Source organism: Hippoglossus stenolepis, chromosome 20, assembly GCF_022539355.2.
Source record: "Hippoglossus stenolepis isolate QCI-W04-F060 chromosome 20, HSTE1.2, whole genome shotgun sequence".
Lineage (NCBI taxonomy): Eukaryota > Metazoa > Chordata > Actinopteri > Pleuronectiformes > Pleuronectidae > Hippoglossus > Hippoglossus stenolepis.
The window spans coordinates 4,715,771-4,738,951 of NC_061502.1; the positions used below are offsets into that span (position 1 = coordinate 4,715,771).

The window sequence follows — 23,181 nt, forward strand, 5'->3', positions numbered from 1 at the left end:
CTGTGTCGTCATTTCTTCTGATTTGAAAAAAACAAACATCCTTTTTGTCCTTTCTTTAAAAAAACAACTTTATTTCAAATGAACAACAAAATTCAGTTTATACATCTATGCACAGGTTTTGCCACTAGAGGAAATGTTGCTCTAACATTTACAGTAGCTCTACAGTAAGGACACAAGTAGCAGGAGAGACTATTCAGTGTTTGACTAATTTAAGGGCGTTCTATCTGTTTCAAAGTGTAAACGTGTGTTCAGACAGAAACTGAAGCGAAATGGACACGGGACCTTCCTGTGGTCGGTTCTATCAATTCAACGTTGTTTCCATTTTGCTTTTCTTCTCTGTACGTTTATGACAAAGGATCCGGACACGTGTCGAGTCCAAACGATTTCCACTTGTAAAGATCGCTGCGTCTTTCTGTCTGAACACATGGTCATGATAAGGCAGGAGTTTGGATTCAGCTCTTGTCCCTGTATTTCAGCCCTTTGACACAAACTGGCGAACAACAGACTTTTCCCCTCATCACATACAAAGCTGCACAGGTGCAGGGACGTACCTCAATATTAGAAACAGTTTTAAATGAGAAAAGGCTTTTTAAAAAAGGTCAGCAGACACATACAGTGTTTGTAGAGAGCAGATGCCATCAGGACGTCGCCATGGAGACCAAAAGATCCACTGTAACCTGGACTGACGTCATTCTGACCTTCAGTGTTGGGATTAGCTCGCGGGTCAATTAAAGCTGACATAAGGACGTTTTAAGGCAAAAATCCACACTCACTTGTTGGTTCTGTAAAGTTGTTACCTTTTGAATTGAGTGCTTTTATAAATAAAAGTTGCAGCAGGTTAATTTAACAGAACTTAAGACAAATGAAGCTGAAAAATAATTGTGAAACATCAGAAGCTGAAGTAAAAAATAAAAATCTTTAAAAAAAGGTAAGTTTAAAAAAAAGAATACCCTGCTTCTCTGTTTGCTTCTAAGTGTTTTCTGAAGGTGACTGGACTCGGAAGTCCACAAGGGAAACGTCTCAAAGAACCTCAACCAAGTCCAGTGTCCTTCGTAAAGCACTTAGAAATAAGATGAAGTGGATGAGTGAGCGCCTCAGACCCAGAGCGCCGACTGGAGGAGGAGGTTTGTAATGTCCTACGTTCAGAGTCCTTTATACACAGTAGTATTGAAATAGTAAGAGCCAGTCCATTGCAGTCTGTCAGCATTGGTCCCAGTTTCAGCTCAGTTGGTCCCACAGTGAAGTGTCGTCGTCACCATCAGGAGTCTGGACTTTGAGCTTCAGTGTTTGGGGATCAGCTCGTGGATCAGGTAAAGGTGAGAGAACGTTTTAAGGCATTGATCCACACTCAGTCCCCTGAATTTGGACGGATGGAGCCGTCGCCGAGGTAACGCCAACAGTCAGGTGCTGCAGCTCTGAGCACAAGAGTGGATCCCACAGTGAAACTACATCAGTGTTCTGTCCCGCTCACACTGGATTCTCACACATTCTTCATCCTTCTAGAAAAAGACAGAAATTCAGTTTTTCCTCCTCCTCAGTTCAAAGCTTCCAGTCACGTGTTCTTCACAGATAGAATCACAGTTCAGGCTGTGGCGCCGTCCTCCTCCAGGACTTTGTGGATCCCGTTTCCAGGGTTACAGAGAACAGCCTGAGTGGCGCTGCTCAGGTCCCTGACGCTGCTGTGCCGCGACTGGCTCTCCAGGAGCTGCGTGGAGCCGTGTCGCGATAGGCCGTCCAGACGATTGGTGCTGCAGTGCCTGGGCTGCGATTGGTCGTTGAGGCGAGGCATGCTACCGTAGGGCAGTCGGTCATCTATGGCCCGGAAACTGGAGGCTGTGTATCTGAGATCAGAACAGAGACGAGCGTCAGAGGTGAAATGTTCTGTAGAGCGCATTAGAAAGTGTGAAGTGGAAATGTGAACTCACCTGTCGTCTCTGTTGCGGTGCAGGCTGCCGTGGTAACTGCTCACTTTGGAGCGGGCGCTGCGGAGCGAGCCGGCCCGGCTGGTGCTGGCGCTGGGCGGCTCGTCCAGCATGGCCAGGTGGGTGGAGGAGGCGTGGGTGGAGGTCCCCTGGGTGGACGTGCCCCTCGACTTCCTCACGATGGGCATGTTGGGGTCCCTGAGCAGCAGCTGGGCGAAGTCGGGCTCCTGCAGCACCTGGCGGCTCTCTTTGACCATCGCACTGCAACACGGGATGGAGGAGGGCGTGGAGGAGGAGGAGAGGGGCAGTGTGGGCAGGGAGAGGCGCAGGAGGGTGGGGAGGGAGAGGGGGAAGGTGGTGGGGTGGTGGGTGAAGTAGTGGAGGATGGAGGAATGTGTGGAGCAGGCGGTGGGAGAGGGGGTTAATGCTCTGAATTTGGAGGGGCGGGGAGTGAGCGCAGAGAGGGGCCTGTGTTCACCGACAAGCCACACGTCTACACACACACACGTCTACACACACAAACACACACTAGAGACACACTTCACTCAGACTGAAGCTGAGTGACTGACAACAATCACAGACACACACTGAGTTCAAAAACTCCAGGATGATGTTTGAGTCGCAGCAGAAATGTACGATCTCAAGCTCCAATGTCGACTCAGTATTTAGCAACATTTCTACTTTTACTGCACAGGAGATTTGAAAGATGATTTAAAGGTAGTTTGTCACTAAAATATTTAGTATATTTATATTTTAAAACAATTCGTATTGTGTACACTACAGCTTGTGCGTGTGCATATAAAGTACATACTCTTTGCGTCTCTTGCCGTGGAAGAAGCTGGCCCACTCGAAGCAGGTCTTCTTGCTGCCCACCCAGAACACAGAGGGGATTCCTACGATCAGCATCATCAGGTACTTGATGAGGAACAGGACCAGGTCAGGACGACTGTTGCTCTCCACCTACACACACACACACACACACACAGAAGATGTGGTTATTGGTTGAGAGGTATAGGTTAGTGTTGAGCACAGAAACAGAGAATATTGCATCAGTTTCTGTAGGTTTGGATGTGGGAGGAAGAGCTGGAGGTTGAGACAGAATAAGAGAAGTTATGCAGCTAATACACCCACATATGGCCTGAAGGCAGGTGTGTGTGTGTGAGAGTGTGTGTGTGTGAGAGTGTGTGGAATAGTTGTTGCAGACATTGACTTCCTATTGCAAATCTCATATTTTAATCTTTAAAAACCATACTATCTGCAGCTTTATCATCCAGAAAATGCACAACACAGTTATTTTCATTAATATGTGAACAAGCCAAACCTGACACAGAAACACAAGAGACACCATTACACAGTCATGTCCGTCAGTCATGTATGTAAACATCATATGAAAACTTCATGCCTGCTCACAGAGTGGTTTCAGTCATTCCCAGTCTTCTCCACATCATCACTGACAACAGATCGGGTTGAGGCGTAAACCCAACAGCAGCCAACACACGTCATTCATTCAACATAGTGTATGTCGTGACTTAGCACAAATAAAACTGAACTAAATTTCATATCTGACTCGTAGGCTCTTTCTTTTATGGTTTTTCTGCTTCAAAAATATCTTACCGTTTATTGTAGACAGCCTAACCAAAACCTTATCCCTGACCTTAACTAAGACTGAATCATGCCTAATCCTAATCCTAACCCTAACACCCTAACCACACTTCACATTTTACCCCTAATCCCAACCAATGCAACTAAATGCCTATCCCTAATCTTACCCTACCCCAATTTAAACCTAATTCCAAACCTAAAATCAGCCCTTTGAGTTCTCAGCTCAAAATGGTCTTCACAAAGATATCTGTACATGAACGCACGCACACACGTACACACACACACACACAGACACACACACAGAGAAAAGCCTACACGAGTTATGAATATTGTTTTAAACCCATAACCACAAATCTAAAAAGATTTTTTTGTCAGTAAAAATAAGGTCATGTATTTCCAGGCAAAGTTTTAGACATTGCAGATTTACATCACTGCTGCTTTCTGCCATAGCAACAATATTTCAACTGCGAACCACATCTCCCTCCTTCTCTCTCTTTGTCACACACGCACACGCACACGCCTTCAGACATACACACGTGTAGTCATGACGGCCTCATTATGAGGGGGCCAGGCAGAGAGCCCCAAGGCTCAGCCATCCACAGATACACCCATTACAGCAGAGAGATAAGAGAGTGAACGACATCCTCATTATGTCAACGAGCGGCTTAAAGCTTCTGTGTCAAACACACAAACACACACAAACACACACAAACTGTGACATGTACTTAATATAACTATGCCGAAAATGATCTGTTAGACAAAAAACACAGTCTTTGGGTTTCTTGCTTATTTTATCTCATGTGTGCGTGTGTGCGTGCGTGCGTGCGTGCGTGCGTGCGTGTTGAGGATGGGTCGAGCATCACTCAGGATGTGTGCAGCAGAGGGAGGTTTGAGCCTCAGGGAAGGCTTTTAAGTTAAATATAGTACGGCACTTTAAGTCTGAGCCATCTATTGGGGCATGTTATGGACTTTGTGTATGTTTGTGTGCGAACACAAACGTGTGTTCTTTCATGTACGTGTGGAGTTGGGGGTGGGATGCAATGTTGAGTCTTTGTGGTGTTCCAGCTAGGAGCATCTCCACAGTACAGTGCGGTGTGTAAGAGCTGTGCAGAACGTGCAGTGTGTGTTCAGATCTGCTGCAACTATGATGTGGAGCAGCTCGACCCCGACGACCCCCGTCCTCTCCCTGCAGGAACACACACTGGATTACTGCGCTGCTCTCTTACACAATGCAGTGTTTATGGGACAGATTAAGAGCAGGACTCTGCAGCAAAATGCATCTGATCTTAGTCCTGCTCAGTGCTGCAGCATCTCTCTCCACAGCTGCACCTCTGTGTCACTATTATCAGTATTATTTTAAAGGTAAAACTGTTTAGTATCTACAAAGACATGAAGCCACATCACCAATTTTACAATTAGTTTAAATAGTAAGAGTCAAGTGCTGAAGTGGCTGAAATCCAGATTAAGTGAGGCAGCACCTAAATAGAGGATACTGGGGGTGGCTGTGGCTCAGGGGGTAGAGCGGTTTGTCCACTCAATCCCAGTCTCCACCATTCTCTGTGCAGTAGTGTACTTGGGCAAGATACTGAACCCCAAATTACCAGCAGTGTGTGACTGATGTGTGATAGAGGAAGTGCTGCAAACAGAGGCACTGTATGAATGTGTGTGTGAATGGATAAACTGTAAGAGCTTTGAGTGGACATCAAGACAGACCGTTTACTTCTGCCACAGAATAGAGTTCCTGATGGAGTACACACCACTGCACACCTTCAACACTGTTATACTCTCTGCTCTAACAGAATCCACTGTGCACATGCAGCGGTACGAGCGGATGTGCAGAGGCAGCTGCTCACGCGGGAGCTTGTACCTGGCTGAGAGGAGCAGAGGAGAGCAGAGAGGGAGAGCTGTCTGAATTATTCACAGCTCTGTCAAATGAGCTGCAGTGTGTTTTCTGATGCTGGAGGCTAACGCAGCTCTGTGAAGACGAGTCAGCGTGTGAGCATCTTGGTCTATGTTGGACGGCGCCTGTGTATTTGGGACACGCTATCTCCCCGAGTAGCTGCTCCTCAACATCTCTGTGTGCAAACACATCTGGCGGTGAGCAGCGCTCTCCAGCTGTTACCTCCTGCTCCGTCTTCAAGCCTCTTTGTCCCAGTGGTGAATTTAATGTGCGAGAACATCTGTGCAGACAGTGACGACAGTATCTCAGCTACTATTAGCACCTGTGATCGTGTTTGGTTTTCTGAGGTTGTGAGTAAGTGCTCATCTGTATTTTCTGGATCTTTGTGTATTATGCATACATACAGCACCACCGAAATATATTGTTGCAATAATAACAAGCAGACTAATTTCATGTTTAAATGTGTAACTCATGTGTGATGTGAACATGTATGTGTTGCAAAAATGTGTCATCATATCCTTACACTGTGCATTTGTTTTAATGAAGAGTGTAAGAAATGATGACACCAGCAGATGAAAGCAAATATTCATGAAGACAAGCTCGGCTATTATTATCCTGCAACAAAGAAACCATCTGTTTATTTTTAGCTTAAAAGTAAAAATATTTTCAGTCTGTGCCCAAAGCAGATTTCAGGTAGGACCAGTACTGGCTGCATAGAGTTAATTATTTATGTAAAAATACATTTCACTGCTCCTTTAATAAACTAGAGTTGAGTGTATCACCTGGTAGGGGCAGGGGATGTGGTAGTCTCTGCAGCGCTCCTGCACCCAGGTCGTCTCCCACACTGCTCTGTAGCTGCTCTCATACAGGTAGCAGGCCAGAACGGTCAGCAGAGGGACCAGGTAGAGCACGGAGAACACGCCGATACGTATCATGAACTTCACCAGTTTCTCCTGGTTCTCCTTCTCCAGCGGGATCTCCATTCGGACTCGGTTCAGCGCTGCTATGCCTGCCAGAAGCAGCGCCACACCGACCTGAGGTGACACGAGAGAGGGACGTGGTTAAACTACAGAAATCACCTGCGGTATTCTCTCCATATTAAAAAGAAAGGTCTTGATGAAGTCCTGATGTATTAAAGTTCAGTCAGACAACTCGCTGAACACAGTTACAGTTTGGGGCCTCGGCTCTGATTTCATCACTCGCTCAGATAGTATTACATTGGTATGATGTTGAGGGATGGGCAAATATCTTGAACCCCGCTGTTGGAGCCAACAGGTGGATGTGGGGTGGAGGAGGGGCTGAAGCGATACTGACGCAGGGCAGCAGAGGCACTGACAAGCAAAGGGCGAAATGGTAAATCCTTGCAGCTTAAATCAACTGCCACATTGGGGGGGTGTGTATGATAGAGGGCGGTGGAGAGGGAAGCACGTCTGAAGATTAGAGCAGTGCGGCTCCAGTCGACTGCTTGAACGAGCTCACAGGCGTCGCTCCAGTTCTGAGTCATCTGTGCTTAAAATATTTATGTACATGTTTAAATATGTAGACGTTTCTGCAGTGTAACTCCTCACCACTACGTCCAGTCCCAGTGGGGCCAATATGAACCAACGCAGTGCCGTCAAGTTGTAGAGTCCCACGAAGCAAACGCCACTGACGCTGTCTCCCTCGATCTTGTTCATGGCGAGCAGCGTGACAGTGAGGACGCCAGGGATGCCCCACGCACCGGCGTGGAAGAGGAGAGCCTTCTTCTCGATAGCCTCACTGCCCCACTTGGGGACAGCAGCCAGGAACCAGGTGATGGTCAGGATGACCCACCAGACGCTGCCGGCCATGGTGAAGAAATACAGCACCATGAAGAGCAGAGTGCAGGCCTGCGACACACAGGGAAAAAAACAGTATCAGTATGTAGGCAGCAGAAGAGCAGAAAAGAATACAAAGTCAAGGGCTGATTTCTGACCTTGTTGTGGGAGCCTTGAGTCACCGTCGAAGCCCTAAACCTCCCAGGACTCGCAGCGTTACAGGAAACTCTGTCCTCCAACAGAAACCCCAGGAAGAACACCAGGGACACCATCATGTAGCACACAGCGTAAAATATGATCGGGCGCTCCGGGTAGCGGAATCGTGACACGTCGATGAGAAAAGTCAAGAAGGTGAAGAGCGTGGCAGACAGGCAGACGATGGACACCACCCCGATGAAGTAGCGGGCGAACGCCAGCTCCTCCTTTGTGAAGTACATGTTGGGACAGGGCGGCGAGCAGTCCCGCACCCCCATGAAAGAGTAGCCCAGTTCAGGGTCGATCTTGAGTTCCCGGGGACACCAGAAGCCGTAGTCCCTCTGGACGGAGATGGGGGACTCGGTTGTGTCTGAGCTGGACAGGAGGTCAACAGGACGGGGGTAGGGCTCGTCACAGTCTGGGAACCTGGGAGCAGAAGACACATGATGACCTCAGGGGGTTATTTCAGCTGTTCACCATTGAGCATGTAACTGCTGTCAGCCAAACCTGAACCATCAATGTGGAACCATCCTTACCAACCAAGACACCATGAATACATCTGTTTAAAGAATATTTTACTACAGTAAAAAAAATAAAAACTTCATTCCTTGTTTTGTTTTTTGTCTATGTATCATTATTTGTCAGTTGAAAACCTTCTTGATTTGTCATTTATGGGTTAGTATTTGCATGTGTGGGTTTTGTCTGTGTTATATGTTATTCAGTTGTCTGGCGTTGGCACTTCGTAAAATCTATACCGGTTATTTTTCTTACTAATATTTTTTTGATAAAAAAATAATTTACAGCTAGAATAGCGCTAAGTAAAGCACATTCATCCACCAAGGCCAAACAATTCCCTTAAATTTATCATAGGTTTCTTAGATATCAATCCCTTAAATGTGCCAGACGTTTGTCTGAAATGTGAATTGTTCTTTTTTTTTTCAGGTTTCATTTGTGACAACCTGAGCACAGTGTTGTTTTTGCTTTTGTGCTGCCGCTGATGTTTCTTATGTGATAATGTGCAGACGACTTAATCAATTATCTGACTGTTAAACTGGTTTTATTCTCTGGGACAGAGGAAGTTCAGCAGCCAGTTCTCTTCAAACCAGCTCCACATTAGTAATCAAATACAACACACATCACTTCTCAATTTGATTTTAACGATATCATAACAACCTGGTTTTAGGTTTTACGTCTACAAACAGATTTGTATTTAGAGGCCATGCAGTATTTATTAGTGGAACTCATTCATTCATTTTACATGCTTGCTGCTGTGTTATTACTCCTCTTACAAAAGGACCATCTGCTCAAACTACTTATGCAGCAGGGTTGTTAGTGCCAAAATAAATCCAGGGGAAAAGAATTATTACTGTTGTGACAACCTGTTGCAGTCCATCTCCTCCGGCCAGCTGACGCCAAACATGTCCATTAGTTTGTAGCAGTCGCTCTTGGCCTGCAGACAGAGGCGGCGACAGGGCAGCGTCTTTCGGCCATACTCTGTACACACCGGAGCGTAGAGCGCGCAGAGAAACATCCGGAGCTCTGGAGAGCACTGCAGGTTCACCATGGGATGGAAGGGCTGTGGTTAGAGACAGAGAGAAAGACACCGACTTTTAGTTTATGACTACATCAAACACCAGGGCTAAATAATGCTTTTCTTTTATGTGGAAGTTCTGGAAGATAAGGCCACACTCCCAAACCAAGCTCCCGAGTTTGTTTCTCCAACTTCACACAATGTGAGTCACAGAAAGGCACAAAGAGATCAGTGGAGCATGTCCTCTGACAGTTTCTGGAGATGAGACCATAAAAACAACTCTGGCCCCTTTCCCAATAATCCCCTCCACCCCAATCATTTCAGATCCCCCATCCTCCATCTCCTCTCCATTCCTTCCCTCCAACCTCCACAGAGGAGGAACACTGCAAGCTGGGCAACCCCCACCAATACACACACACACACACACACACACAGGGCTTCTTCTGGTGCTGACAGGGTCTTTGTGTGAGAGGGAGGACCACGCTGTGACTGACTGACACACTGTAGTAATGTGCATGCACTCACACATAAGCCACAGTACCGACGGAAGTATATTATTTACATGCTAACACACCCATGTAGCAGCACAACAATGATCTCTCACATATAAACCGAGCCAAGAGGCGGCGTGAGTGCAGGGAGCATCTATGGGGAATGTTGTTAATATGCAAATATCTAGAGGAGTGTGTGTGTGTGCGTGCGTGCGTGCGTGTGTATGAATGGTAAGTACATATACAAATCCATATATCCAGGAGGACATGATTACAAGTCTCTGCGTGCATGAATTTGCATTTACCTCTGGTGTGTGTTTGTTAGTGTGTGTGTGTGTCTGTGTGTATTACAGCAAGGCCTCCTGCCACACCCAAGTCAGTCAGACAAACGCGCCCTCCCCCAGAATTTAAAGACAGAGGCCTGTATGACAGACAGGGATGAGGTGGGGGAAGGGAAGGGAGGGGAGGGGTGAGGAGAGGACAGGCAGGGGGCAATTTGTCTCTGTATTTGTTAGAGGGGTGGATATTTAAGGACAAGGCACTGTGGTTTAAAGCATGTTAAACACTTAGTTCAGTGGAAATGCAGAGACAGTCGTGCAAACTGTAAACGGATGTTTGTTGAACTAATTGAGTGATGGTCAAATAGGACAACGCTTAGCTCTGTGTATTTTTTAAAGACACTTTAAGAGAGATAGTGTTGAGCTCATGAGGCCATTCTGCAACACTGAAGAGCTGCTTCACCGGCAGAGCAGCTGGGCCATCCACATGACTACGTTTTCATTTGAAAACACATCAACTGCTACAGGTTCGCCTGGTGTCCACACTACTCTACTTCTCCTCTACAATGGAGACGAGCATATGACTATGAAAAATACAACATATCTGAGTCACGTACCAGGAAATCTTAAAATCAGATTTTTCAGGGGGATAAAGTCGTTTTTATTGATAGGACAGAGTCGACAAGCCGAGGAAACACAGTTCATTTTTTAAATCCTACATTTAATACACAGTCTTAGAAATGAAACATCTCTAAAGCCTCTTTTCATGCGCTGAATATTTTCCAGCTCAGAACGCAGCGGTGATTATTCTGTGTGTTGATTGATCTTCTCGGTTGTCTGCTACCTTAACCCCATTCAGATTTGCACAGATTATTGCAATGTGTGTGCACCATATGTCCACAACATCGATACACGTCCTCCTCCTGACAGCATGTTTGCCTGCCACCCACATGTGAGGTCTTCATGTATAAAGGATTATAATGGGCATTAGGCCTGGTCCTCAAAGCACAAAGCTGCCACATCCACGCAGCTTTTGTCATCGCCTCATTCACATCACCTTCCTGATGAGAGGACATTCAGCTGCTGTGGAAGGAAAGACGGTGATCCTGAGACACTAAGGGCGCACCCAGACTGGGAAGACACTTCCACTGTGAGGGATCAGGGACGGGTGGGTGATGACAAGGAATTACGATCATAACGAGAGTCTTAACTCAGCGGCGTATTCATATCCTCGCTAAAACGCACAGGATCAATTTAGGTGACTTACACGCCTGTCATAACTGAGATGAATCAACTATTCGATCGTGTAATTCCCGAACAAATGGAGTCATCACGTCTCACTGGGCACCACTGTATGATGACACAGTGACACAGGGAGCCGTAGCTTGAGCTGGAATTATCTATGAAGCATAAAAACCACTTCCATGAGAATGATTTATAAACCTTGAAATGGGTCAATCAGTGCAGATGGACACTAACTGTACTGATTCATGCCTGTCAACAGTACAGGCAGCCTGCTCTGCAACAGACTGTTAACTCCAAGACTCACATTCAAGTTTTATTATCGCTGGTGGTCAGATTATTTCCAAAAGTCCAAGATGAAAAATGTGTTTTGTTTTTTGATATTTGTCACAAAAATCTTTTCCTCTGGCATAACTGACATCAAAGTTTTACTAGGATGCAACTGATACATTTTAAATTAATTAATTAGCGAGAATTGTTTTCTTCATTTGTTAATATTTGGTCCATAAAGTGTGGTTCTGTCCCAGCCCTTTGCTGCATGTCTTCCCCACTCTCTGTCACGTTTTCACACACTTAATTCTGTGCTATCCAATAAAGGCTAAATGCCCAGAAAAAATCTTTATTAATAATAATAATAAAATGGCGAGATGACCCAACCGGCAAATATTCACTTTTGAGAAGATGGAAACACAGTTTTGACATCTTAAAAATTACTTTATTCAATTATTACTGGTAACATAAGAAGAGAGCTACTACGGCTTCAAAGACCCAAAACACACAAACACCCACAGTTAACCGCACTTCATCAAAACAGACAGAGGAGTTGTGGTTGGTACCATAAAGATGAACACAACCATCACAAAGACAAAATCTACAATAATGACTTGTTTTTTGAATAAAATCCTTGTAGACTATTAAATTTCAGCTACAGGCAGAACGAGGTCAAAGAAACAGAGCGACAGGAAACTGGAGTATGTTGTTTCAGTCTCTGGAGAAGTAACATACAAAAGCACTAAATCCTGAAGTTCACTCCACCCTGACAATGAAGAAGATGTTAACTGTACTCATCATCCTCCCCGTCACTCCCTTTGCTTCTTGCTCTAAGTGCAAATTCCTGTGACATGTATGACTTCATCAGTAGTGCCCCGTCAGCATGGGTTGAACCACTCGAACATGATCTAATGGAGCTAAAGCGAACTCGCATCTTTGCTCTTCCACTCTGTTTTGAAGGCCGCAGGCCACTGGGATGCTCCGTAGAACACAATGTACTCCACTGTGGTGGACTGAGAACTGAGATGGCATGGGAAACGCTTGAATAAATATATAGGTTACAAGAAGTGATTCTCTACCAGGGGAAAAACGCTCCGCTTCTCTTCTTATTCATCCCAACTCCTATTCATCGTGCTTCCCATTTTTCTATTTTTATACTCCTCCATCACCCGTCCTACCCCTCCTCCTACCCCTCCTCCATCTCCTCAGTATCACCATTCAGCCATTTTATGACAGTCAACCCATCATGCGAGCCAGTGTGGGCAGGACTGAACTGCTGGTGGATGGGACATATGGCCGGTTGCCGCTTCACCCCCACAGACAGCAGCCCAAACAATTCCAACCAACACCAACAACTTGAGGCCCCGCGGAGGCTCCTCACTCTCCACAGCGACTCCGTGTTAATGGCCTCACTAGAAACAGCTGGTGAACCACTGGTCCGATGAATGGCCAGGGGTTTATCAGGGCGCTGTAGACCCCAGAGCCAGCCGTGTAAGGAGAATCAAGCGTGTAATACACCACTCTGTCGAATGGTGCGGGCCTGGAGGGCGGTATGCTAATGTAATTTCAGCTTCAATCCCACTGCTACAGTCATTACGTATTCATGGGAGTTTGTTAAGGGATTTTTGATCTCGGAAAATGTGGAATAATATGCCACTCTGGAAGTAGCAGCCGCACACACAGTCAGACATGGCGGTTAGAGAAGCAGTGGATTCTGGGATTGCAAACAAAGGCCATCGAAGATTTCACACAGGGGGTAAATTTGACCATATGTGCAGATTTGTTTTACACAGTTTTTAAAAATAAACTGACAAACATTTAAACACAAATGTTCTTTAAAATGGGTAATAAACAGATTTTCCAACATGTTTTTTATGAATAGCAATAAAACATTACATTGCCAATGCATTGTGCAAGTATGGTAAATGGTCTGTAGTTATATAAAGCTTTTTTAGTCTCAGCAACCACTAAAGCTGTGAATCGAACCACCAACTATCCTCCAATAAGCGGACAAACCACTCCACCTCCTCAGCCACAGGCATCCAAGTACTTTGATGAGGTATAGTTATAGTACGTAATTAGTTTAATGCTCTACCTCCGATTAGTAAAATGTTTATCAAGTGTTTGTCATTTTCTGCCCATGAAGAGTTAAAAACCAAAACCTTCACTCAGGAGCAAATATCAGTCTTTAAGTTGAAAGAAATAATAGAATTTATTGTCATAACGATATATATACCGATGATAACATTTTTGGACTTATATCCCAGCCCCAGTAAAAGTCCTAGTAGAAAGTATAACTATAGTTAACGCAGTAATACTAGTTAAAGCAAAAGTGAAAGACAAAACTGAAGGAAAATAAAGAGAACAAAGCCAAAGGCAGACCTCAGACGGCCCTGAACAAGACACCACAATGTTGGTAATTTGATCATTGTGTTAAATATTTTATCAAAAGATGAAAACACCACGTATATCCATCTGATCAGAATGTTTCTATATAACATTTCAAGCCAGCATTTTTCTCTGCAGACATTTTACCTTGTCATAGTAAGAAAAAACAAGGTAATAAAAAATTACATTAACAATGGTTCCATTCTATTCTATTCAAATGTCCCGGTAAGTCATGACAGTGTGACTGTGAGCCAACATGCACAATACAAGGACCCTGAAACTGAAGCAGCTAAATAGAATTTAGCCATTAATGTCATTATTTAGACTTGTATCATCCTCAGTGAAACAGGCCTCTTAATGAGTAAAAGATCGAACTGTACAGAACTAGTTTGCTTTGCCCAGGTTTGTTCTTTACAGTTGTGCATTTTAGTTGTTGACGTAAATCGTCTGTGACTAATAAGAAAGCATCGGAGGTTCTGAGAGACAGAAAACCACTGGTCGGAATTTAATGAAATGAAAAAAGTAGGAAATATGATTTTGAATGGTTATTAACATGCAGTTCAATGTGGTGAGCATACATTGTTTATGTATCATGTAATTGTGCATAATCAAGCATTTTTAATCCGTCTAATCTTTGAAGAACTAGGTCACAGCCTTGACCTCAGTTTCACCTCAGTTTTCAGATTAACCAGCATGTTTTGAATCATATTGAGATCGTTGTGATGTTAATTATTAATAGGTCCTAGTCCAAAGAAGTGCATTTAAGTGTCGCTGTATGAATCTTCTTAATGCTTAAGTAATTACTTTTTAATAAAGGCTCTGAGACGGCTGCTAAGATGCTGTGACTGATGAATCTGTGACAAAGAAGCCCACCACGGTCAACTGGTCTGTGTCCATGTGTTCTCTTCTAAAAACCTCCCAGTCACCTCAGCCCCTTTTCCTCCTACAATTTCTCTCCCTCTCTCTCCCCCCCGTTACTCTCCTTTCTCCTATACTGCCATTCCAATTCTCCAAATTTCCAAGCTCAGCGCCATGGTGACGAGTGATGCATCACCAGGGAGGAGGAGGAGGAGGAAGGAGGAGGAGGAGGAAAAAGGAGGAGAGCAGGGTTCGAGGAGGTCAGGGTGCGGGGCGGAGGGGACCACCTCCCGGGAGGCAAGAAAGCCTCAGCTCCCTTTGTTAGCAGCACAATTGGGACCGTTTCCTGGGCAACGGGTGAGCCCTGCGTAGGGGGAGGGGGAGGACAAAAGAGATGGGTGAGGGGGGGAGTCGAGAGGGAGAGCGAGAGAGAGAGAGAGCGCGAGAGGAGGGATGGGTCGACCGATTCAGCCGTGTCATTCACCACTGAGAAAGTGTTTAAAAAACTCATGCTCTGACAGTGTGTTAATGACACACGCACACACATACACACACACACACGCACAGGTTGTTGTGGACCAGCGACTTGCTCTCTGGATGCGCTTCTCTTTCACTCCACAGCCAACAAACACGGTGTTGGACATTAAATAAAACAAGAGGCTCTTTTATATCCTGGGTCACGCTGGGTAGGATTTATCAGACCATGTTGTGTCTGCATGTGTCTCAGTGCATGTGTGTGTTTGTGTGAGTGTGTGTGCTTAGCAGGGATACATCTTTACTAGCCAACACAATAAGCATGTTTAATGGTGCACTTTTTAGTTCACCGCAGCACATTTTAACAGACTTGCAGCTACATCAGCATTTTACACACACACACACCTCACCACTCCTTTACGAATCCATTCACACTGCATGGGTGGAGTATCTAGGTTATGCCAAACAGCAGCTGTAACATGACACAGTTTATCTGGGCGAGTTGTAAACCTGAGACAAGAGGCTGATTTAACGACCTGAAAGGAGGAGGAAATGAGTAGAAGTGGGACTGAGCAGATTAGAAAGAGACAATTGATTAGTGTTTGTGTCAATGCACCCCCCCCGCCCCAAACAAAACAAAACGCGACATGTACAGGAAAAGACGAGATTGAGATCATCTTTTAACGTCCACAGTTGTGACAAAGGAAAAGCGCTCACTGAATTCCCCCCAGGACGACATTCACGTGACTTTCTGTTTTGTATCCTTGTATCTTGCAGCCATTAAAAATGATTTGCAGGCTTGGCTTTGACTTCATGTAAACGAACGCTCTTATCAATCTAATCGATTTAACATCTTCAGTTCGCCCTGACCCACGCTTGTCTCATCTGTCCTTGGAGAAGCAATCCATGTTCTCTAACACCCATCTTTCTGAAACCATCTCCATCACAGTCCTTCCTCGCCCTGATTGCATTTCAATATTTTCCCTGCTAAATATCTGAAGCATACCAAATGAGAAAAGTGTGCCAACATATGCAAGGGTTTGGCTATTGTAAGATATTTACAATCGGGCTTTAATCCCAGGCTAAGGAAACAGTTCAAAGATGTCTTCTGCTAACTGCTCAAAAAGGCACATGGCTGCAATATAAAACTTCCACCTGGCAATAATTATTATTAACAATTATTCAAGCTAATATTCAGCATCATTTAGTTCTTTCTAGCAGAATATATCAATCTAGTAAATATATATTGATAAAGTGGTTAGAACATTTCTCATACAACTAGAAAGTCGTAGGAAATACAATTTCTTAAAAGACAAATCCAACAACTGAGCAGAGCTGACAAACTGCATATCATCACTGTCTCCTGCTGCCATCTCTCTTGAATGCCAGGGACAGTTCATAGCAGCTGAATTGATTCACTATAAGCAACCCAAGCTGCTTTACAGTCTTCCGGTAGCTACACTGTGCATCTATCTATAAAGGGGATTTTAGCCCTTTTCTTTTTTCTTTTTGTAATGCCAGTAAAATCCGCCACGCTCCCACTTATCTTATGAGTGGAAAAGTATCATTGTGGCACAGAATTAGCAGATTCCCAGCCCCGAGGGCCGTTGCCCCACTTCAGCTGCGAGGTCATCTGTCGGTCAGCGATGACTGACTGAGCAAAGACGAATGCCATAACAGAAAGTCCTGTATTTACAAATTACCTTGCTTCTGGTGTTTCATGTTCAAACAGCCATACAAAATGTATTATTGCAACTGAGTAAAAAAACCTTTCTATTTCTGATTCACCACACAATCGTCTACAATTATTGTAATGAGCACCACTAGACGTTAGTTTTAGAAATTAACTAGTCTGTCTTAACTAACATTAAGACAGACTATGACCACTTTCCCAAAAGACAAAAACCTTGAAAAGACCTTGAAAAGCAAGGAGAGATCCAAAAAGAAAGCACTTCAGGGGTTTTTAGGCAAAAAATGCAAGAACCGCAGCCGTTGGTTCTCGTCCAAATCCCAGTTTCTCCATGGAGCGAGGCATTCTTCATCATTACCATGGCTATTCAGTGGAGCTAATTCCCTTTAAAATCAACTGTCAATTCTCATTTGGCTGCCCTCAACATCTTATAGGCTTTGAATTCTCCCATGAACTGGATCTAGGGCGAGTTATCTGGAAAACAAGAGCCAGACAGAGGCGCAGTCTCCGTTATTTGGAATCTATTTGGTGTTCGTGTGTTTTCCAACAAGCATTTCTGAGCACTAAAAGAGACTTAATTGTAAATCCATGACCAATCAAAGTGAACACCGTCTCAACCAGGAGTGCTTCTTTCTGTTTGCTGCAACCCACACAATGAGATGTGGTGTAAAAAGCTCACTAGGCCTCAAAACAACGTGGTGCCGGGTTAATAGCGTCTCAGCAGCTAGAAAGTGATTCTACCAACACTGCACGCATCTATCTGATCGGCACATCAAAATTCAACTTGTGTTTTCCTGAAGGTCTCCATTAAAAACCACACAGTGGAGATCTTAAACAGACATGGCAGAGTGAGAAAACGCAGCAGATGAGACAGAATAAATCAGCAATGACAAGAAAGGACACAGCGGGAGTATGTTTGCATCTTTTCCAAGTACAGCTGTGGTGTGGTGCGATTTTCCTGTGATGCTGCATGCTCCCTCAGCCGGGCAGGGCATGTTCGGAGGTTACATAACCCTGGATTTTCATGCCACGCAGCTCCTCCCATCCTCCATCTCTCTCAATGTGTACTCAACACTGAGCACTGTGAAGTGGACAAGGCACAGATGGTCAGCGGGGCTCCGCACATCAACATCAGTGCTGTGCCAGGCAGGGGAGGGGTGTGGTCAAGGGGTAAAAGTGATAGAGGGAACGGGAGCTTGGAAGATCGGATAAACTGAGATAAATATAGACGGATGGACTAATAAATACACACACTCACAGTTGGGCAGATAGTTCAGCGAACGGAGCATCCAATCTAGTTTTGGAGCAGTCTGGCCAGTAATTGCTCGATAGATTGTGCTACCAGAAAGATCAGCCTACATAAAGGACGGGATTAACTTAACGAGGTGATGCATCTGCTCCATGATTGTGTTTGAATTCCCAACATGACATTTAAAAAGAGGATAAACGCAGTCAGATGTTGTGGCTGGTAATCTATAGATTATCTGAGCGGTATAAACAATAAAACATGGACTAAACACTGAAATATGAGCATTAATCCAACAGACAAACCAAACTGAATCAAAGTTTGCCATCTTCGCTCAAAAAGCCTGTTGTGTAAAATGGGTTTGATTCAATGTCCGTGATCAGAATGGATACAATCGGCATTCACTGCCGTGTCAAACAGGTTTTTGATCAGCTCCGGCTACGATCGGCAGTAACGGACACATGACACCTGGGTGAATGCAACATTTTGAAGTGCATGATTGTACCTCTTCTCCTGAACCTCTTTTTTACATCTTGGAAACAACGTGCAACAGCAATTTTTCTCTTCATATCATACAAGATGCATCACAGGCAAGATAGCCAGGTAAGGGGGAAATGCCTTTTTTAACAGGTTTACCCAAATTTTTAAAAACCTACATATACCTTCTAATTCTGGTGTAAAGGATTTATGTATGTGGTGGTAAATGGCTCTGTCTGACATCAGGCCAGAAATCTTTTTAGGACAACTAGTTGAATAATGCACGTTTCTCATGGCCTTCAGGGACAAATATTAAAACTTAATTTTTTGCCTAATGTTTTGGTAATAAACCTCCACTCCCTGGAGCTACAGGAAACAAATTTAAGACGCTAGCACTTTCATATAACCAACTCTCAGCAAATACCAAGTTTTTGTGTTAATAGCTATCTGTGCTACTGATGTCTGTAGCCCCTATTTCCACTGGTCAAAAAACCCACTAACACCCGCTAACATCTGGCTTTTGTCTGCAAAGAGAATGGATATAATCTGCACTCACCCCCGGGTCAAATGACTACGCAGTAACCACAGGTTTGTATCTGCTCCAGCTCCGATCGGCAGTGTTAGAAATGAGACAATCAGGTGAACTTGGAAAGATAGCAAGGGGAAAATGTGCCTCGTGATTCACCGGGGGGGGGGAAACATAGAAAGACAATCTCCTCTATAAGCAATGGAAAATGACTCAATCGCCTTTTTAGTGGGTTTACCAGAGTTTAAAAAACCTGTATATACCTGCTAATTTTGGTGTAATCAGTGGGTTTACCAGGGTTTAAAAAACTCTGCATTTACCCGCTAATTTTGGTGTACACACATGAGGCCGGCAATGCAGCAGACACTCGAGCGCATATGATCCAAAGATAAGATTATGATTTATTGGAGTAAAATTGTTACTTTGTGCAGGTGCAGGCAGAGTGGATATATTTCCCAAGTGTGTTCTTCATCCACAGGTTTAACACAATTCCATCAGTTTGAGCAGAAGCAGGCTAAAAATCTATCTACAGCCGATATTTGTACTGTATCAGATATCTGTCATTTAAGTTGAATTCAATGTTCAGAATTTTTGCTTTGAAAATTACTGAAACTATTTATAGATGATCAAAACAGTAGCCAATAAATTTTCTGTCAATTAACTAATATACTGATAAATGAAAATGTTCCAGCTCTTGAATAGACGATCTTTCCGAAAAGGCGAGTAACAGCGAGAACAATAAACACTATTTCACATCTAAATCCAATCGTTTTTTCAGCTTTTTTGGAGCAGAAAAGCTGCAATAAAACTAGTTTATACTTTTAAATTACACACTAGGATTTTGAATGAGTTTATAGGCAATTATATGAAAAGAGTTTAAAAAAAAAATAGAGTAATAATATTGTTTTTATTACATTGCTCAAAATGTGACTAAATAGAATTAAAAAAATTACTTTGACCATTTAATCATCTATTTATGTCCTCAATCCATAATTTAACTAAAATAATTTCACAAAAAAAGCAATTAACAAAATTGATATAGGCTGGAACAAGCAATAAATACAAATAGCTTCAAATATGTGCTAAAAGGTTTATCTGTGACTTGGTCAAAACCCTTGCAATTATATTTTTTGACGGATTTTTTTATTATCTTTCTATTTTTCAAAATTTTAGATGAGTGCGTCAAGTGATGCAATGTGTCTTTCTACGCGTGTGGTGGATGACAAGGCCGTAACCTAAAACAATTTCATACGCCCGTCCCCTGATCATGTATGAAAAGGTTTTCCCACACTAACAGGAGGAAAATATATTTTTCTGGTCATAATAACAATATTCTGATTTGATTATCAGCACGTCAAATCAGTGAATATACATATTAACCCTCAGAATCAAACTGAAGCCTGATTAAAGCGTTTACTGTACCTCCATGGCGAGCGCGGCGGTCTGCTGGTCGTAATGGTTCAGTATGTTGGGCATGAAGGTGGAGTTGTAGGACAGCCCCTGGCACATCCGCAGGGTGATGGGCTCACAGGTGAACAGACTGTGGCTCTCTGCCGCCCCGTCCATGGGAATGGCGACGCACACCGTCAGCATGGACACTGACAGCACCCACAGGAGATCCATGGCTGGTCCGTTACAGGAGGGGGGGAAGAAAGGACCCAGGTGACGGCTGGTTAGGACAAGGGGTTGAGCGCTGTTAGCATCAGGCTCATTCACGGGGAAGGTGGAATTGCGAGGCTAAAGGACCGTCTGGTTGTCTCTTCCTCCTCGTCAGCTTCACAGGGAAACAGCCTGGGTTGGGCGGCACAATCCAACACGGCGGCCATGGTGGAAGCTGGCTACATCCATCGCTGTGTGTCAGAGGACCTCCATCACCTGCGAGATGCTGTGGTCCTTTAAGATGCTGAGCGAACGGCTCACACACTCCTCCCTCTGCGATGACGCCTCTTATCAATGACAGGCAGGGACAGAGATGATGAACAGTCTCCAATCTGAAAAATAAAAACCACAAAATGTCAATCAATGTGTTGTGCATATTTGTATAAATCCTTTAAGTAGGTTATATATATATAGTATACCTATTTTCATTTTTCTAAAGCCAGAAATTAGCTTCTTCTTACAGAAGAACGTGACTAAATTCAGACCACAGGGGGAAAACACACACAGGACATTCTTTAAGAGGGATGGTAATTGTTTTGTAGGTCACTGTGGTGGTGGATGAATTAGAACATTAGCAGAAATAATTAACAGCAATAAATCATGGTCAGCCAAAGAAAAGTCAAATCATTAGTCAATTAAAATATATATCTAAGGCTTTTGTGCTAGTTTGTTTAAGTGGCTTATTATAATTTGTGTTATTACTTTCCTGTATTGATTGATTGTTATTTATAGATTACTAACAGCCAATAAGCAGTTTTTTCACAACAGCCACATTAACACAGGAGCCAGTTCACACCCACAACAAGCCAACACCTTCTCGTCCACTGACCAACAGGAGAACAACACAGGATCGGTCCTGATACACAATCCTCGTCTCTACACACACACGTTACTAAACCAGCGCAGTTGTGTTTCCCGTGTTGTTTAAACGCGACATTAGAGGGGGTCTTCATCCTCTTCTACCTGAGTCACTGTGACCAGGCTCCCGCTGCAGCGCGCGGACTCGCGAAGGAGAAGCTAGCGAACGTGACCGGAGGAGTCGTCGCGGTTTATCCCCGGAACAGGAAGGAGGAGAAGTGGTTGGTTGAATTAAAACGATTTCAACGTGAAGCGGCGCAGACAAAAGATGACTTCATCCTAACTGATGGAGCATGTGCAGCGTGGAGGGGCTCCGCGAGTCGCCGAGCCGAGCGAGACACACACCGGGTACAAATGTTAGCCAAGCCGGGGGAACTAGCTGCAACTTTACCTGAGTGCTGTGCCGGGAATTCACGTGTAGCTCCGGGCTCTCCGCTGCTCCTCAGCCCGCTAACAATGAGTGAGTGTCCCGTTCAGCCAGCACCTTCCTCCGGTCTCCTCCCTCCTCCTCCTCCTCCTCCCTCTTTCTCCCTCCTTTCCTCCGAGCGGTCAAGTTGGAGACATTTTAAAAATGGCTTCCAATCGAAACCTTCAAAATAAATGCCTCCCCCCCACCGACACTCTTGACTCCATTGTTCAAATATGCAGTCAATCAGCATCAAAATGTATTTAAATAAAGTAACAAACAAACAAGAACCAGCAGCAAAATTATCATTTAATTAATTGAAGTATAAATGATCATTTACTGACAGTTTTATTTACTGTAAATAAAACGTATAAGTATAGGGTGGTGTAGCAGTGTTATGTTTCTTAATGTATTAACACCCTTTTCATAGAAATTGAATCAGGGTTTATTTATAACTATTTTATTATAATTATCATCATCATAAAAACAAAAAATTAAGATAACCAGTACTAAATAAACGTAATGAGGTGAAGCAGTGTTATGTCTTTATATATTTATATATATCCCCACCCTTTTCATATGAATTTTGTTTTATTTATACCTATTTATAATTATTTATTATCTAGAAAAAAGTAAAGATTAAAACAAAACGAGCACCAAACTAATACCTTTAGACCTTTAGACTATCTACTTAAATATGTATTTACTGTCAGTTAAAAAGACGAAGTATATATATTTATACTGACAGTATTAGAAGGGTGGAAATATATATTTGCTTCACCTGCCTTATTTCAAGATCAAAAAAATTTCTAAATCTTATTTTGAAGGACTGATCTCCAGGTTTCCGGTTGTGATCTGTCTGTGCATGTTTAACTTGACACCGCCCCCCCACCCTCCCCCTACCCTCCTTTCTTCACAGTGCGCGGATCGACCATCCGCGCACGAGCATTAGGAAAACTACAGCACCTCTACTACTTCTACTATTACTACTACTACCTCTACTACTACCTCTACTACTACCTCTACTAATAATAATGATAGCAATATTATAATAACAACAATAATAATACAATAGTAATCATTACACACACAAACATAACATGTTTTAAAATAAATAATTGTAAATCAAACATTTGCAAGACTCACCCACTGTATTTGTGCATGTGGTATTTAATACGACCGACCTTCAGGATGATTTTTGATATACATAAACAGTGCATAAGAACATTATGTATTTCCAATGTCTATAAATACATTCTAAGGCTCGTCTACAGATAATATTTTGCAGCATCAGAGTATCTGAGGCAGCTGGTCTCTATATGCAGTGTCAGGCCTCCTGAGATATACATTTGTCATCATTAGAGCTGCTGAA

The 23,181-nt window shown here is 43.7% G+C and overlaps 1 protein-coding gene across 2 annotated transcripts; it reads right to left on the bottom strand.

Moving 5' to 3' along the window:
* Nucleotides 1–41: 41 nt before the first annotated feature.
* Nucleotides 42–21,916, bottom strand: fzd3a (frizzled class receptor 3a). 2 transcript variants are annotated; one of them, XM_035144599.2, is made up of 9 exons: nucleotides 21,795–21,916; nucleotides 20,309–20,877; nucleotides 8,795–8,991; nucleotides 7,379–7,841; nucleotides 6,993–7,292; nucleotides 6,207–6,458; nucleotides 2,734–2,882; nucleotides 1,926–2,183; nucleotides 42–1,841 (listed from the first exon to the last, which is right to left on the bottom strand). In XM_035144599.2, the coding sequence occupies exons 2-9, from the start codon at nucleotides 20,507–20,509 to the stop codon at nucleotides 1,583–1,585; spliced, it is 2,079 nt and encodes a 692-aa protein (XP_035000490.1). In that variant the 5' UTR covers nucleotides 20,510–20,877; nucleotides 21,795–21,916; the 3' UTR covers nucleotides 42–1,582. The 2 variants fall into 2 exon arrangements, with proteins under 2 accessions (XP_035000490.1, XP_035000489.1); XM_035144598.2 differs by having other exon boundaries at nucleotides 1,926–2,351.
* Between the last annotated feature and the right edge of the window lie 1,265 nt (nucleotides 21,917–23,181).

What these genes read in the sequence shown, in the direction of transcription:
- fzd3a (XM_035144598.2), bottom strand. Translation starts at nt 20,509, where the DNA reads ATGGATCTCCTGTGGGTGCTGTCAGTGTCCATGCTGACGGTGTGCGTC. An exon ending in ACATCCCCTGCCCCTACCAG is followed by an intron (nt 2,883 to 6,206) that starts GTGATACACTCA and finishes GTGTGTGTGTAG; the next exon opens with GTGGAGAGCAACAGTCGTCC. An exon ending in CACGGCAAGAGACGCAAAGA is followed by an intron (nt 2,352 to 2,733) that starts GTATGTACTTTA and finishes CTCCAAATTCAG; the next exon opens with AGCATTAACCCCCTCTCCCA.